Genomic DNA, 13,723 nt, shown 5'->3' with positions numbered 1-13,723 from the left:
CACAGTTCCTAATGCCCGTCCCCACCTTCTTTTTAGAGAGAGAGCCAGCATGTGAGAGCAGGGGTAGGGCAATGGGAGAAGGAGAATCTTAAGCAGATTCCATGCCCAGCATGTTGCCCAGTGTGGGGCTTGATTCCATGACTCTGAGATCATGACCTGAGCTAAAATCAGGAGTCAGATGCTTAACCGACGGAGCCACTCAGGTACCCTTCTCTAATGCTCCCTTTTGCATCTTATTTTATTTCATGTTCACAGCGACCCTGGGAGGTGCTCATTCACTTTATAGATGGGGAAAGGGAGACATAGAGCAAAGGACTGGCTGGTCCAAATAAGTGGCAGAACTTACTAGCTAATCACTGTTGAGTATCAATCGTGTACATGGTTTCAGGTATCTGCAATGCCATGAGTGAAGAAAGTCTTTCTAAGCTGTTAACCACTGATTTTATTGGGTATATTATTATTATTATTTTTTTATTGGGTATATTATATTTGGTTAACCCTCTTAGCATTTCTGCTCAGTAGATACAGCCATCTTCAAATGGCAAATGAAAAGAAAAATTGAGAGAAGTAACTGACCTAAAGTCACCTAGCTAGTAAATGGCAGTGCCACCATCCAAATGTAAGTTCACCTGACTCCCAGGTGAACTTCCAGTTTATGCCTTTTCTACTCTTCCCAGTGTTAGGGAGACCTGGTCCTTCCTAAGTGGGCCTAGTGTGTGAGGGCATGGACAGGCAAGTGACCATAGGACAACATGGTAACTACCACCATGAATGTGTGTACAGGCTGTCATGAGATCACAGAAGGAACTGAGGAGCAGGCTGAGGACACATGGTGTGTTCAGGGGCTCCTAGGTGGGTGGTGTGGCTAGGACTTAGCGGTTGCTTCTTAAGGGCCTTGTAGACTGAGCCCTGAGTCACAGATTGTGTCCTGTCAGTGATGAGGAGCCCAGAAAGGTGTTGGCTAGGGACATAATGTAGTCAGATCCCACATGTCAAAAGATCACACCGGTGACTGGGTGGAGAATACCAGGAAGGAGAGCGGGCATCAGCAAAGTCATCTTAAAAACGTTATGTTGAAGCTGGGAGGGCTGGATAGTGTGGGTCAGTATTGTAACTACAACAAAGGAAAATTAATGTGCATTTCTCAAAAATGTAGAATTTTCTTTCTTTCTTTTTGGTGGAACAGAGCTTAATATTGTTGGAAGGCTAGGTTGTGTGATACAGCAATAACTGCATTTTACAGGTCAGTCTCACTGTATCTCAAGTCCACGCTTTTTTTTTTTTTTTTTTTTTTTAATTTATGATAGTCACAGAGAGAGAGAGAGGCAGAGACACAGGCAGAGGGAGAAGCAGGCCCCATGCACCGGGAGCCCGATGTGGGATTCGACCCTGGGTCTCCAGGATCACGCCCTGGGCCAAAGGCAGGCGCCAAACCGCTGCGCCATCCAGGGATCCCATCAAGTCCACGCTTTTAAACAAAAGAAGAAGGGAAGTCTGTATTCATATGAAGTATCTCACTTATGGTCAGTTAAGAGAGAAATGACCCTCATTTGGGATTCAGTGACAGGATTGAATGTCTCTGTGTCCTTGGCTCTGGTGGCACTTTGGCTGTGCTGCTCTCAGGGAGCAGTTTGCTAATCTATGGTCTGCCCACAGGCAGGAACCATGCAACTTAGATATCTATGGATTTGCTAGAATGGCTGTGGCATTGTACTCATTTTACAGATAAGGACACTGAGGTTTAGAGAAGTTGAGAAAGTTGCCCAATCCCCTGTAGCTAGCTGGAGCCAGACCACATCAGGATCTATTGAATATGGACTAAGTTTTGTGTCTATACGTTTTGACTTAGAAATTAGGATGCCTGACTTCTCATGAAAAGTCTGGGTGGCGTCTGAATGCAGAACAATTTCTTGTCCTACACAGGCTGAAATATTGGAACATATAGGAACAGCCTGCTGGTTTATAGGACACAAATACTTGGAATCAGGACTGCTAGGGAGAATCTGGGAGGGGTGGCTTTCTTAGATTTGACAGCTTTAAGCCCCAGGCTGCTTTAAGATGGCTCTCCCTTATAGCCCAGATGGATGTAAGCAGAACAACAGCTCCAGAGGAAAGCCAAGAGGACAGTGTTGTATATCATATGTCCTAAGCTGACGGTCGGGCACTGACTGACAATGAAGGAGAAGCATCCTCAGATGAAATGGGAGGCAGGAAGGGAAATGGGGAGCCTCTCAGTGTGCCTGCACTGCATCACTTAGCCACACACAAATAGAAGTTTGTGATCTCCTCTTGGGGAGTGCATGCTGGCCTCTAGGGCCCAAGGGGTCCAAGCTGGCAGTTCCTGGCTGAATTAGAGGCCCATGTAGCTCAGAGGGATCCCAAGATCAGCATGTATCGGGGGGAGGTTGGGTAGGGAAGGGAAAGAGAAGCCAGCCACCCACAGAGATCTGATGAGATGTGCAATGCTGGCTGGAGTCCTGGTGGTAGAACAGTAGGCTGCAGGCCAGACATGACAGATGAGCTCAGCGCTCTGCGGAAATCACCCAGGAGAGCACATCCTGACCAAGCAAGGGAGAAAGATGAAACCTCTGTGTCCAGCCCTGTCCAATAGGATAGCACTGGCCACATGTAGTAAATAAAATATAAAATAAAATAAAATAAAATAAAATAAAATAAAATAAAATAAAATAAAAATAAAAACTCAATTCTTCAGTCTTATTAGCCAGGATTCATGTGCTCAATAGCCATATATGGCTGTGGCCACCAGACAGGACGGTGTGGATATAGGACATTTCAGTCACTGCAGAAAGTTCTATTTCATGTAAACTATCACATTAATATTTTAAATGTTGATTACCTGTTGAAATAACATTTAAAATATATTGATGCTAAAATTAGCTTCATCTGTTTCTTTTTATTTTTTTACTGTAATAGAAACTTATCAATTACCAGGTGGCTCATATTTCTATTGGACAGTTCTGTAGCAGATGGATACAGGAACACACCTCCATTTATCCTTGTTTTTGATGCCTCATCCATTCTATGGTGTTCCATTTGATGATGGCTGTGAAAACCCTTTCTTAACACAAAACCTCTTCTTAACAGGGTTATGGGACAAATGCAAGCTTTGGAACTGAAACAATTCAGGCTCAAAGCTCAGCTTCCCTACAGGCTGCAAATCTTGGGCAAATTACATAATTCCTTTGTGCCTCAGTTTTCTCATCTGAAAAATGCAATCGGTAAATGAGCCTCTGCATAGTATTGCTTTGAACATAGGAGATAGTTCGTGTACAGGGAACTGGGCCTGGCCCTTAGTCTACCTCAGTAAATGATAGCTGTCATTATTGTTTTCATTATCATTAGTATTTTTTAGCATGAAATGAGAGGTTGTGGTCAGTTTCTTTGGCTTCAAACCATTTACTCCCCTGCCCCGCCTCAGCATTCTTGCTCTCTGATAATGACCCCTCAGGCGGCTGTCAGCACCCTCTCCTGGCCCTACGCAAAGCCCTTGGGCATGGCCCAGGCACTCACCTGCTGGCAACTGCTGGCCCAGGAGGCCCTGAGGGCACCCCAGCTTTCTGAGCGTGTGGCTTTGCTCTCCAGGTGCATCCGCAGCTGTGCCTCCAGCTCTTGGCTGACGCTCTCGAGGGCATGAACCTTGGCCATGTATTCCACCAGGCAACCCCCCAGGTCCTCAACTGTACTGAGGTTCCTCTCCAGACCTGGAGCTGGTGCTGTGGCAAGACCTGAGCTCCGCAGGCCCTGCAGGAAAACACTGCTGATGCCCAGAGCCCGGCGTGTCACACGGGTGCCCAGGCCACCTGTGAACCCACTGGGCGCCATCCCTACATAGACTCTGGGTGCTCGGATGAGACCACCCAAGGCATTGGTCCTGGAGGCTGGGGGGCTATCCAGGGAGGATGATGACCATGTTCCCCCGAAGGATGCCCTGTGCCTTTGGAGGGGCATGCTGGAGCTGGCCCCGGTGGGCATGTCCACCACCACTCGCCTTGTGCTCATCTCCCCTTCTGCCTCTGCTCTGCCTAGTGGGTTTACAGAGCCTAGTGGCTTTTGGTTTCCAGCCCCAGTGTCCCTGTGGCCCGGTCGTGGGCCTTTCTGGAAGCTCCCCTACCCCCAGGCCTGCTTTGTCTGCTATTTTCTATGAGCTTCCACCATTCATTGAGCTGAAAGAGAAATGGTCCCTGCCCCAGGGCTGTGTGCAGAAAGGCACTCATGCATTCTCTGCAAGGTCATGTGCCTGACCTCCCAGATTTTTCTGCTGGTGGTGGGGGAGGCTAGATCAGTGCAGGCTGTGGAGGAGGCTCATCTGGGTCTGTGTCCTTCACCACCTAAGAGAGGGCAAAGCAGGCATCAAACAGCCCTATTTCACAGATGAGTAAACCGAGGCTTAGAGACCTCAGATCACAAGTGTAGTGAGTGGCTGGCTGACCCAGGACTGAATCCAGATGTTCCAGGGCCAATTTCAGAACTTTCTACATCCTTACGTGTGCTGTGTATGTGAATGTGTGAATGTGCATGCATGTCCACACAGGTAATAGACAATGGATATGGATGTGAACCACCCATGGTGGAGGCAGCCCCATGAACTCAAGGGAAACAAATGAAGCCTGTTTCTTCCCTCACCCTCTCTCAGTTCTGGTAGCAGCTTCAGGTCCTTCGGTGGCATTTTTTTTACCTTGAACACTGCTGTTTATCAGCTGCTTGATGTTGGCCATGTTGCTCCATGTCTCTGGACATTACTTCCCACGCACTGGCCTGAGCTCTCTCTAAGTAGTAGACAACCACCCTGGGCAAATTCAGGTCTCACACATGTTGGGCACTTCTTATGCTGTAGCTGTTTCCTACACTTCTGTTTCTCCATTTTCCAGAAGACTAATAAATAAGAACAAAGAGGTTTTCCAGTAAGCTCTTTAAGGGTGCTTCAAGTTAGGATTTGATGACACCCCTGGGTTTTAATTCTTACTGTCAGCACCTACTAAGGTATGTTGTTATGGTCACATCTCAAGTACTTTTACAGGTCTAAAAAAGATCCTCTGAGATAACAAAACCCACTAAAACCTAAAACCTACTGCACTTAAGTTCTGCACTAGAGAATCCAAGTAGCCACAATTAATCCAGAGCTGGATATTTATCCCAAATCCTGTAACATGAGAACCCACCTCAAGTGAGAGAAGGGGAAGGGAGTCAATTTCTAGTGTGTATTGAATCCATCCTAGTGTTGTGTATGGTTTCCATACTTTATTTCATTGAATTCTCAACTCAACTTTAGGAGGTAGATATAGGGTTGACATGTACTACTATTTGGGCTGTGCACTGCACTACTTTAAAAATATAATCACTGTGTCAAATGATGGGTTATTAACTCCTTATGTGATGTGGACCCTGATAGCTCCAATGACTTGTCCAAGGTAGTAGCAGAGCTGGGATGAGAAGACCTCTTCTGACTCTTAGTCAGTGACATATCTAGCAACCCCTCTGACTCCCACCACCTAGAGAACAGGATACTATCCAAAGTCACACAGGCAGAGGTCAAAACTATGATTACCTACTGGAATATTCTATGTGCTCTTCCTTGCTGATTAAGACTACAACTTTTCCCCGCCTTCTACTTTGTCTATTTGAAATGACACAGAAGAAACTTCATAAATATTAATGTTGGTTATATGATTAACAGTATAAGGAACCAACTTGGTCAAGTAAAAGCTGGCAGTGTCCCTTATTTATTTAGACATACATCTCTGGTACACGCTGTAGGGTCCATGGCACCCACCAGACTGTCAGAATAATATCCTCCTAACACAGGTGATGCTGACTAGGTCTCGAGAACTGCAGGAATTCCGGGGTGTATCATCCAAGGCTAAATGAAGGGTTCAAGCTACTGAATAAGTTGTTTGCACAGGTGTCACGTTTATGCACTGTTATTCTCTATGGAATGTTAACTCTCAGTGGCCAGGTTAACTCCAGCTTTCTCCAACCCAAAGATATATACAGTAGAACCCTCAGCCCCAGGGAGGAAGAGGAGAGAGAAGGGATTTATTTTACTTGACATCAATGTTTCCAAAGACCTAAAGAGAGACGACTCTGTTTTGGAGACATCACAAACATGTTCTAAAGGGTTTGTATTATCAAATGACAAATTGCTAATCCTATTAGTTCATTACGCTCATAAAACCCAACCTATTGTTAAAATAGATTAAAAAGTACAGATGAACATTAAGCAGTGTCAGTTCTTAAGGAAGACTTAAAAGTTATTTTAAAATGAAAAGAATGCAAAATGCATTAGCAACTTAATCCTCTGGCTAATAAAATAAGTTTATTTATATATACATGGTAGTTGAATTCTGTGGATAAGGAAAAATAAGTCATACATCCACATATATATATGTGTATATATAACATATGTATCTTTGATTACATATATTATATATAATTTTACTTTACAAACATATTTCTTTATATATGCACACACATTGCTATAGTAAATGCAATAGCAGACAGAAATATAAGGTTAAAAGCTCAGACAGCAGCACGCTGGCAAACGAATCTCAGAGCAACATTTAACCTGCTTCCTTGTGGGTTGAAGAGTCTTTAAAGAGAGACAACCACCAAACTCATGTTAAGTAGATTCATACAACATTGAGAACACACATTTTTGAAGGCCATCTTTTTTTTTTTTTTTAAGGAAATGTAGGAAGAAAGGAAAAAGTTATGATAAAAAGACCACAGCAACAACACAAACATGTGAATCAACATTCAAGTTCAATTCCCAATCTGACTATAAGAACATCTATATTCAAAATATACTATCAAACTAATTTTCTTTAGAGAAAGAGTCAAAGCAGTTCTCTTCTCTCCCCACCATCTATTAGGAAAAAAGTGAGAAGCAGCCATCTGTGGAAGCCCCTGGTCTCTGCGGGTCTGACCCTCCTGAGTGTGGGCTAGGGGAGGTGGCTGGCCAGCCATCTGCAGAGGCAGCCATGCAGGGGAGACTGGGAAATGAATGCCGGGTGGCAAGCCCACCTGCAGACCCACAAGCAGGTCCACCTGCTTGTGTCAAGGAGGGATAGGGATATGGTGATGTCTTCTCCCAAGCAATCCACCTTGACAATCTTTGTTTTGTAAGATCACAGGAGGGTTTAGAAAATCACAGCTCCACACTTCAAGGCCTTTTATATAAACATGTTCCTCAAGGGGCAAAATGTGATGCCTTTTGAGAAAACAAAGCTGAACCCCAATAAACATTTGATTTGTGAAGAAGGGCAAGCATTCCAAAGCTCCAGGGTTAGGATCCACATCTAAACCATCTTCAGAGAAAGGCACGAGTTTTAAAGCAGATGTGGGTGTTGGAGAGGATGCAGGAATGTGCTTGGGGGTGGGTGGGGCTTTTTTTCTGCCAGGGCAAGGCAGTCCTGTAAGCACAGTGGAAGCTCCCTGTCGTGTGATGTTAGGAGGATGTGGCCTTGGGATGCCTAATGTCCTCCACAGACTCCTGAGGGCTGCACGTTCCTTCCTGCCTGCTGTCCTGAACTCAGATGGTATTAGCCTTGACAGTCAATGGTGCCACTGTGTGGGTACAGGATCATCCGCTGGGGTGATGAGAGGTCCCCTTTTCCTGCTCTGTGCATGAGTCTGCTGCTTCCCCTTGGGTGGTCCAGTTGCCTTCACTGGTGTGCAGGGGGAGGAAGTGGGGTCCCACTGAATCCAGAAGAACCAGAACTTTAAGAAGCTGTGTTCTTGACTATTTTAACATTTCACTTCCACAGGTCTATTTCTTTCCTCACCTGCCTGGGGCTGCTGGGACCCCCAAGTACTCAATGACAGTTATTAAGAGAAGCAATCAATGCAACTGCTTTGCTTAGAAATACCTTTATTTTATAAAGCCACGGATCATTCTGTAAAGTTTTTTTTTTTTTTTTTTTAAACCACACTTATAAAAAAGATGTTGACAATTCTTAGGAAAAAAAAGCTGAAAATGTTTCTTATTAAGTCAGGGTTACACAAAGATTATATTTATAATATATATTTGTATATTTATAATTTAGAGACGACAGGTAGGGAACAGCAAAGCAAGGGCTGCTGCAGTTAGATCTCTGATACTTGATCATTTCCCACAAACAGTGTTTCCTGGCAGAAGGGATTAACAAGGACCATCCCAGTGTCTCTGTAGTCGCCATTGGCTGGGGATCGGGGCTCCGAGAGCTGGTCCTGAGAGGAGAGAGGGAGGAGATGGTATGAACTTGGAGGGTTCCGTTCATAAGGAAACACACATTCATAAGGAAAACATTCATAAGGAAACACACACACAGGAGGACATCCATTTCCAAATAGGATTGCTTGGTAAACATTTTCATCGTCCTCACTGTCAATGCTGAAGTGCAGAGCCCTCTCTGCTCTTCTGCAGGAAGATTTCCTGCTTCCTGAATGACAGGTTGCCAGAGATGGGACTGCTTTCCACTGAGAAGTCTGAGAAGGCTTGCCATGTGCAACACACAGTGAGCGCATGGCCCACTGCCTTCGTGGGTAAAACTGGGTCTATGTGGGCCCCTGATTCTCCTTCCTGCCTCTTTCTCACAGATCTCTGGGAGACTTGGCAGCTTTCCCTACCTGCACTTTCATGCCCTACATTTCCCACCTTTTTCTTCTCTTACCATTCACCTGTCTGAGCCTTCAAGGGTGCATTCCTCCCCCTCCTGAGTTCTCCCAGAATTATTGCCTCATTTCTTATAGCACTAGATGTACTGAGGTGAATGGATATGAATCTCTGTGACAGTAGGTGGCAAGTGAAAAATTTAGTCTGTGTACATAGCCTGAGAAATGGAAGAATCTAGAAATAAGTAATTCACTGATTAGGTTGTTTAAATGATTTTGGCATCAACTAACAAGGACTGTAAGCATTTGTGGTCCACTAAGTGTCTGTACTCAGGGCAGCCCCAGGGGCGCAGTGGTTTAGGGCTGCCTGCAGCCCGGGGCATGATCCTGGAGACCCAGGATCGAGTCCCACATCGGGCTCCCTGCATGGAGCCTGCTTCTCCCTCTGCCTGTGTCTCTGCCTCTCTCTCTGTGTGCCTCTATGAATAAATAAATAAAATCTTTAAAAAAATAAAAAAAATAAATGTCTGTACTCAGACTCAGGCCCAGGTATTAATTTAGGGAAAAAAAAAAAGTCAGCTTATCCCAGTTCTAAAATACTGACATCTCAGAACCTACAGGCTACTTTAGAGCAAAGACTCAGTAATTAGGTAGAACCGGCTTAATCCAGACTTGGTGAGATGTCTTCACTTGAAGAAGATACAATTAACTTGCTGAAGTTTATTGTAACCAAAACATGGATAATTTTTGAGTAGTACATATTGCCTTATGGACAATAAGGAGGGAAAGGAACAACGGCCATTTGTCAGTGAAACGTCTTTTCCGAAGATAAAAATGTTCTTCAATGTCTGGAATTGATAGAGTGCCCATTTGAGAGAGGGACACAGGAGCATCTCTCTAACTACGGAAAACAGGGCATCCCCTCTGTCTCTACTGGGCTTTGCGTTGAGCTGTGGAGGGAGATTTTGGAGGCTGAGATCTGGCATGTCATTTTACAGTTTGTACAAAGCAATGTTCACCAAGGGTGAACCATGTGGAGACTTCCTACAGTGTAGAAAAGAAAGTTACTTAGGAAATGACAGACAAGAAAGGAAAAAAAAAAAAAAAGGAGGAGGAAGGGAAGGAAAAGGGGGCGTGGGAAAGCATGGAAAAATTTATAGGCACCTTTTGGGCATTAGTTTTGCCTATACAGCCTGGATTTGTGTTTTGCTGCTTTCATCAATCCAGAATGGGAACAGGGCACCAGAGAAACTTGCTTAGGCAAAGCACTTGGCAGCCACGAAAGTTGGCAACTACAACTACGGTGAGTGCAGCCCCAGGTTGTGGAGTGCAGGGTATATGCCCTGTGACTGCATGACCACTCTGTGGGTGGTCTGCAGGGCCTGTATGTGCCCAGAGAGTTGGAACAAATTGTAACATTACTCCACATAAAGCAGAATGAGGGCAGTAGACCTGTTGGGCGGGAAACAGTGATAAAACCCATTCTGAAGCCAAACTGGCCTTCCTGCTGCTGGTTCTATGGCAACTTCCTAACCTAGGATGGTGACTGCTGGGGGCAGCCTCGACCAGAACCTCTGGCTTTTGTCTGAAGGCAGCCCCAGTGCTCTGGGGTGGAATGACTAATTGGGATGCTGCATAAGCAGGGCCCTTTCTATAGTAAGCTCACAGACACTGTCCTTTGGTTTTGGTTTTCACTTACCAATTTGCAAAGAGAATATGAGAAATTTAGAGTTCAGAGATTCAGAGATTCACAGCCCACACTCAAAGTGTGGCCAGCCCTTTTGCCAACTTACCCATCTTTTTACTCACTGTAATAGTTCTCAGGAACACTTTTAAAAACATTTTTATTTTTTTAACTGAAGTATAATTGACATACAATATTATATTAGTTTCAGGTGTACAACATAGTGATTTGACAATTATGTACATTATGAAATGCTTCACCACAATAAGTGTGGTTATGAATTTTGCTATGCAAGATGTACACTGACCATACTAAAGGTCAATGCTTTCATGGAGCCTGTTGCTTTGTCCTTCCGTTAAAAAAATTTTTTTTTAAAGATTTTATTTATTTATTCATGAGAGACACATAGAGAGAGGCAGAGACATAGGCAGAGGGAGAAGGCGGCTCCGAGCCCGATTTGTGACTCGATCCCAGGACCCAGGGATCATGCCCTGAGCCAAAGGGAGATGCTCAACCACTGAGCCACCTAGGTGTCCCCAGTTAAAAATTTTTATTGAGCATCCACTGTATGTTAGGCTTTGGACTGGGTGACGGCCCAGTCATGAATTAAAATCACAGTTCAAAAAAAAAAAATAAATAAATAAAATCACAGTTCATTCATGTGATAAACATTACCATGTTCTGGGCATTGTCTAGGTGCTAGGGATAGAGCAATGAGCAGAACAAACAAGGCTCCTGCCCTCAGGCAGCTTATATTCTAGTAGGAGAGACAGATAACAGGCCAGTCAACAGAGAATGATGCAATGTCAAGTGGCAAGAAGTGCTCTGAAGAAAAATAATGCAGAAAAGAGTATAGAAAACCATGGGGGTGGGGGGTGGCTTTCTACTCTGTATAGATAAGTCAGGGAAGGCTTCCCTGAAGAGGCAGCACTGGAACAGAGACCTGATGGAAGTGGGGGATGGAACCAGGAAAAGAGCATTTTACATCTGTGAGAGAGCAATCTTGTATTGTTGGAAGAACTGTGTTGAGGAAGAGCCAGAGGCCATTGTGGCTCAAGTGTGTGGTCAATGGGCAGTCTGGCAGGAGGGGGCCAGGGAGGTGGGCAGGGGCCAGCCTATGAAAGATCTGGTAAGAGGAATTTGGATTTTGTTCAGAGTGTGAAGAGGAGCCATTTGAAGGTTTGGAGCCATGAAGCCATGGCAGATGTGAAGTCCTTCCTTGAGAAGATTTTGTGGCTACTGTGTGGAGGACAAACTGCAGGAGGCAAGATGGTAGCTGGGATCTTGTTTTCAGAAGCCACTACAACAATCCATGATTTGAGGGAGGCAGCAGCGCAGGTAGAGAAAAGTACTCTTATGTCGGAAGAACCAAGGGGATCTGCTGACAGACTGGATGTGGAGTATGTGAGAGGAAAAGGCAGTTGGCAGTGCCATCCATGTAATGAGAAACACCAGGGAACTTCTGGGTATTTGGGTGGGGAGGGGAAGTCAACAGTTCAGTTTTGGGCATGTTGAATATGAGATGCCCATTAGACATGCATGGTAGTAGGTGGGTATGTGAATCTGGAGTGCAGGGGAAATATCAAGGCCAGAGATGGAAACGGCAAGTCAATGGTGCAGAGAGAGTACTTAAAAATCATGAAACTAAGTATAGAGAGAAGAGAAGCAGTGGGACAATTGAGCCTGGGCACTGCAGTGATTAGAGGCTGGCCAAAGGACAAGGAGTCAGTGACAGAGACTGAGAAGGAGCTGCTGAGAGGGAGGGGAGCCAGGACGGGATGGGTTGAAGACAGAAACTTTCTGAGGAGGTGCTGATGCTGCTGGTAGATCGAGTAAGCGGAATGCTCAGAACTGATCCCTGGGTTTCACAATATAGAAGCAACTGGGTATTCTAGGTGGGGAGTGAAATATTAAACTAATTATCAGGGGATCCCTGGGTGGCGCAGCGGTTTGGCGCCTGCCTTTGACCCAGGGCACGATCCTGGAGACCCGGGATCGAATCCCACGTCGGGCTCCTGGTGCATGGAGCCTGCTTCTCCCTCTGCCTATGTCTCTGCCTCTCTCTCTCTCTCTGTGTGTGTGACTATCATAAATAAATAAAAATTTAAAAACAAAAAAAAAAAAAACAAAAAACAAAAAACAAAAAACTAATTATCAGGCCAGTAGCTACAGCTACACACTTACAACTCTGGTAAGCACTATGATAGAAAAGCACAGGATGCTGAGGCCATATGATAGGAGAGCAGAGTCCAGCCTAGCAGGTCAGGGAAGGCCTCTCTGAGAAAGTAAGTTAGTCTGGGCCTGAATGATGCGTAGGAGTCAGTGAGGTAAACAAGTAAAGGAGTGCTGGGGAGGGACAGAATACATTCCAACAGAGGAAACTATCATGCATAGCCCCAGAATGGGACATAAATTAGCACCATAAATAAATCACAAGAAATCCGGTGTGGCTGGAGCTTAGCAAATGAGGGAAGAATGGAATGATGTGAGGCTGGACGGTTGGGCCAGGGCCAAGTCTACCTAACAGGCTCTGCAGAAGACTGTGAAAAGACTGAACTGTAACTTAAGAGCATCAGGAAGCTACTGAAGGGTTCTGATTATGGGAATGATGTGATCACATTTATGTTAATAGAAGCTCATCCTGGCTGCTGTGGGGGACGGATCTGCAGGGGAAGAAGGAACTATCTCCAGAAGTTCTCATCATCTCTAGTAGTCCCATCTGTTCATCCATTCATTAAACCACCCTTCCTCTCCTTCTATGCATTCATTAATCATGTATAAAGTACTTTTACCAGACCATCAGCACAATCTTTCTAAAACTAGGTCACACAAACTGCCCAAGACTAAAATACGAACTCCATTCAAGCCCACGTCTAATCAATCTATCTTTATTACTATGCCCTCACCTCTGCCTCACCTTATGTATGAGAGTAGAAGGAGAGCCTGGTCAAAGCCTAGCTCTCTCACTGGCCAGACAGATGTTCTGGGCAACATTTCTTGACTCGATGTGTTCTTTTCTCCCATTATATGCGTGTCCAGCCCACATTCCCACCTTTACTCAGGTTACTTCCTTTGCTATAATATCTGTCAAAATCCATTTATCCTTCCTAACCCTCAATGCAAAGGCTTTCTTCTCCTAGGTTTCTACAGCTCTCTGCAACTCTTCTTGTATCTACCCTAGTTTGTTTGCTTTTGAATGATGCTTGGGGCTCATATGTCAACCACATCTCAGGATCTATGCCCCCTGAGAGCAAGCTCTCGTCTTCACAGTCCCCAGAGACTGCCTGCCACAAAATGGGTCCTCAATGAATACTTATTGAATTGTTCCCAGAAACCCGAGGTTCCAAGAACAGTGCTTCCTGAATGTTAACATGCATAGAAAGCACCTGAGAATTCTTGCTAAAATACAGATTGATTCAGTAGGGCTGG

The 13,723-nt window shown here is 44.9% G+C and overlaps 2 protein-coding genes across 36 annotated transcripts in view; both read right to left on the bottom strand.

Moving 5' to 3' along the window:
* The window catches only part of BFSP2 (beaded filament structural protein 2), a 59,982-nt gene extending 55,962 nt beyond the window's left edge, over window positions 1-4,020 (bottom strand). Inside the window, exon 1 of the mRNA XM_025449114.1 lies at window positions 3,532-4,020. Within this exon, the coding sequence (XP_025304899.1) occupies window positions 3,532-4,020 (489 nt within the window). The remainder of the gene's footprint in view (window positions 1-3,531) is intronic.
* Window positions 4,021-6,312: 2,292 nt separating this feature from the next.
* The window catches only part of TMEM108 (transmembrane protein 108), a 343,659-nt gene continuing 336,248 nt past the window's right edge, over window positions 6,313-13,723 (bottom strand). For all 35 annotated transcript variants that reach the window (XM_025449136.3, XM_025449141.3, XM_025449139.3 and 32 more), the window contains one exon: window positions 6,313-8,226. In XM_025449136.3, the coding sequence (XP_025304921.1) occupies window positions 8,104-8,226 (123 nt within the window). In that variant the 3' untranslated portion in view covers window positions 6,313-8,103. The remainder of the gene's footprint in view (window positions 8,227-13,723) is intronic.

The sequence above is a fragment of the Canis lupus genome, chromosome 23, assembly GCF_003254725.2.
Source record: "Canis lupus dingo isolate Sandy chromosome 23, ASM325472v2, whole genome shotgun sequence".
Classification (NCBI taxonomy): Eukaryota; Metazoa; Chordata; class Mammalia; order Carnivora; family Canidae; genus Canis; species Canis lupus.
This window is presented reverse-complemented; position numbering and strand designations above follow the sequence as displayed.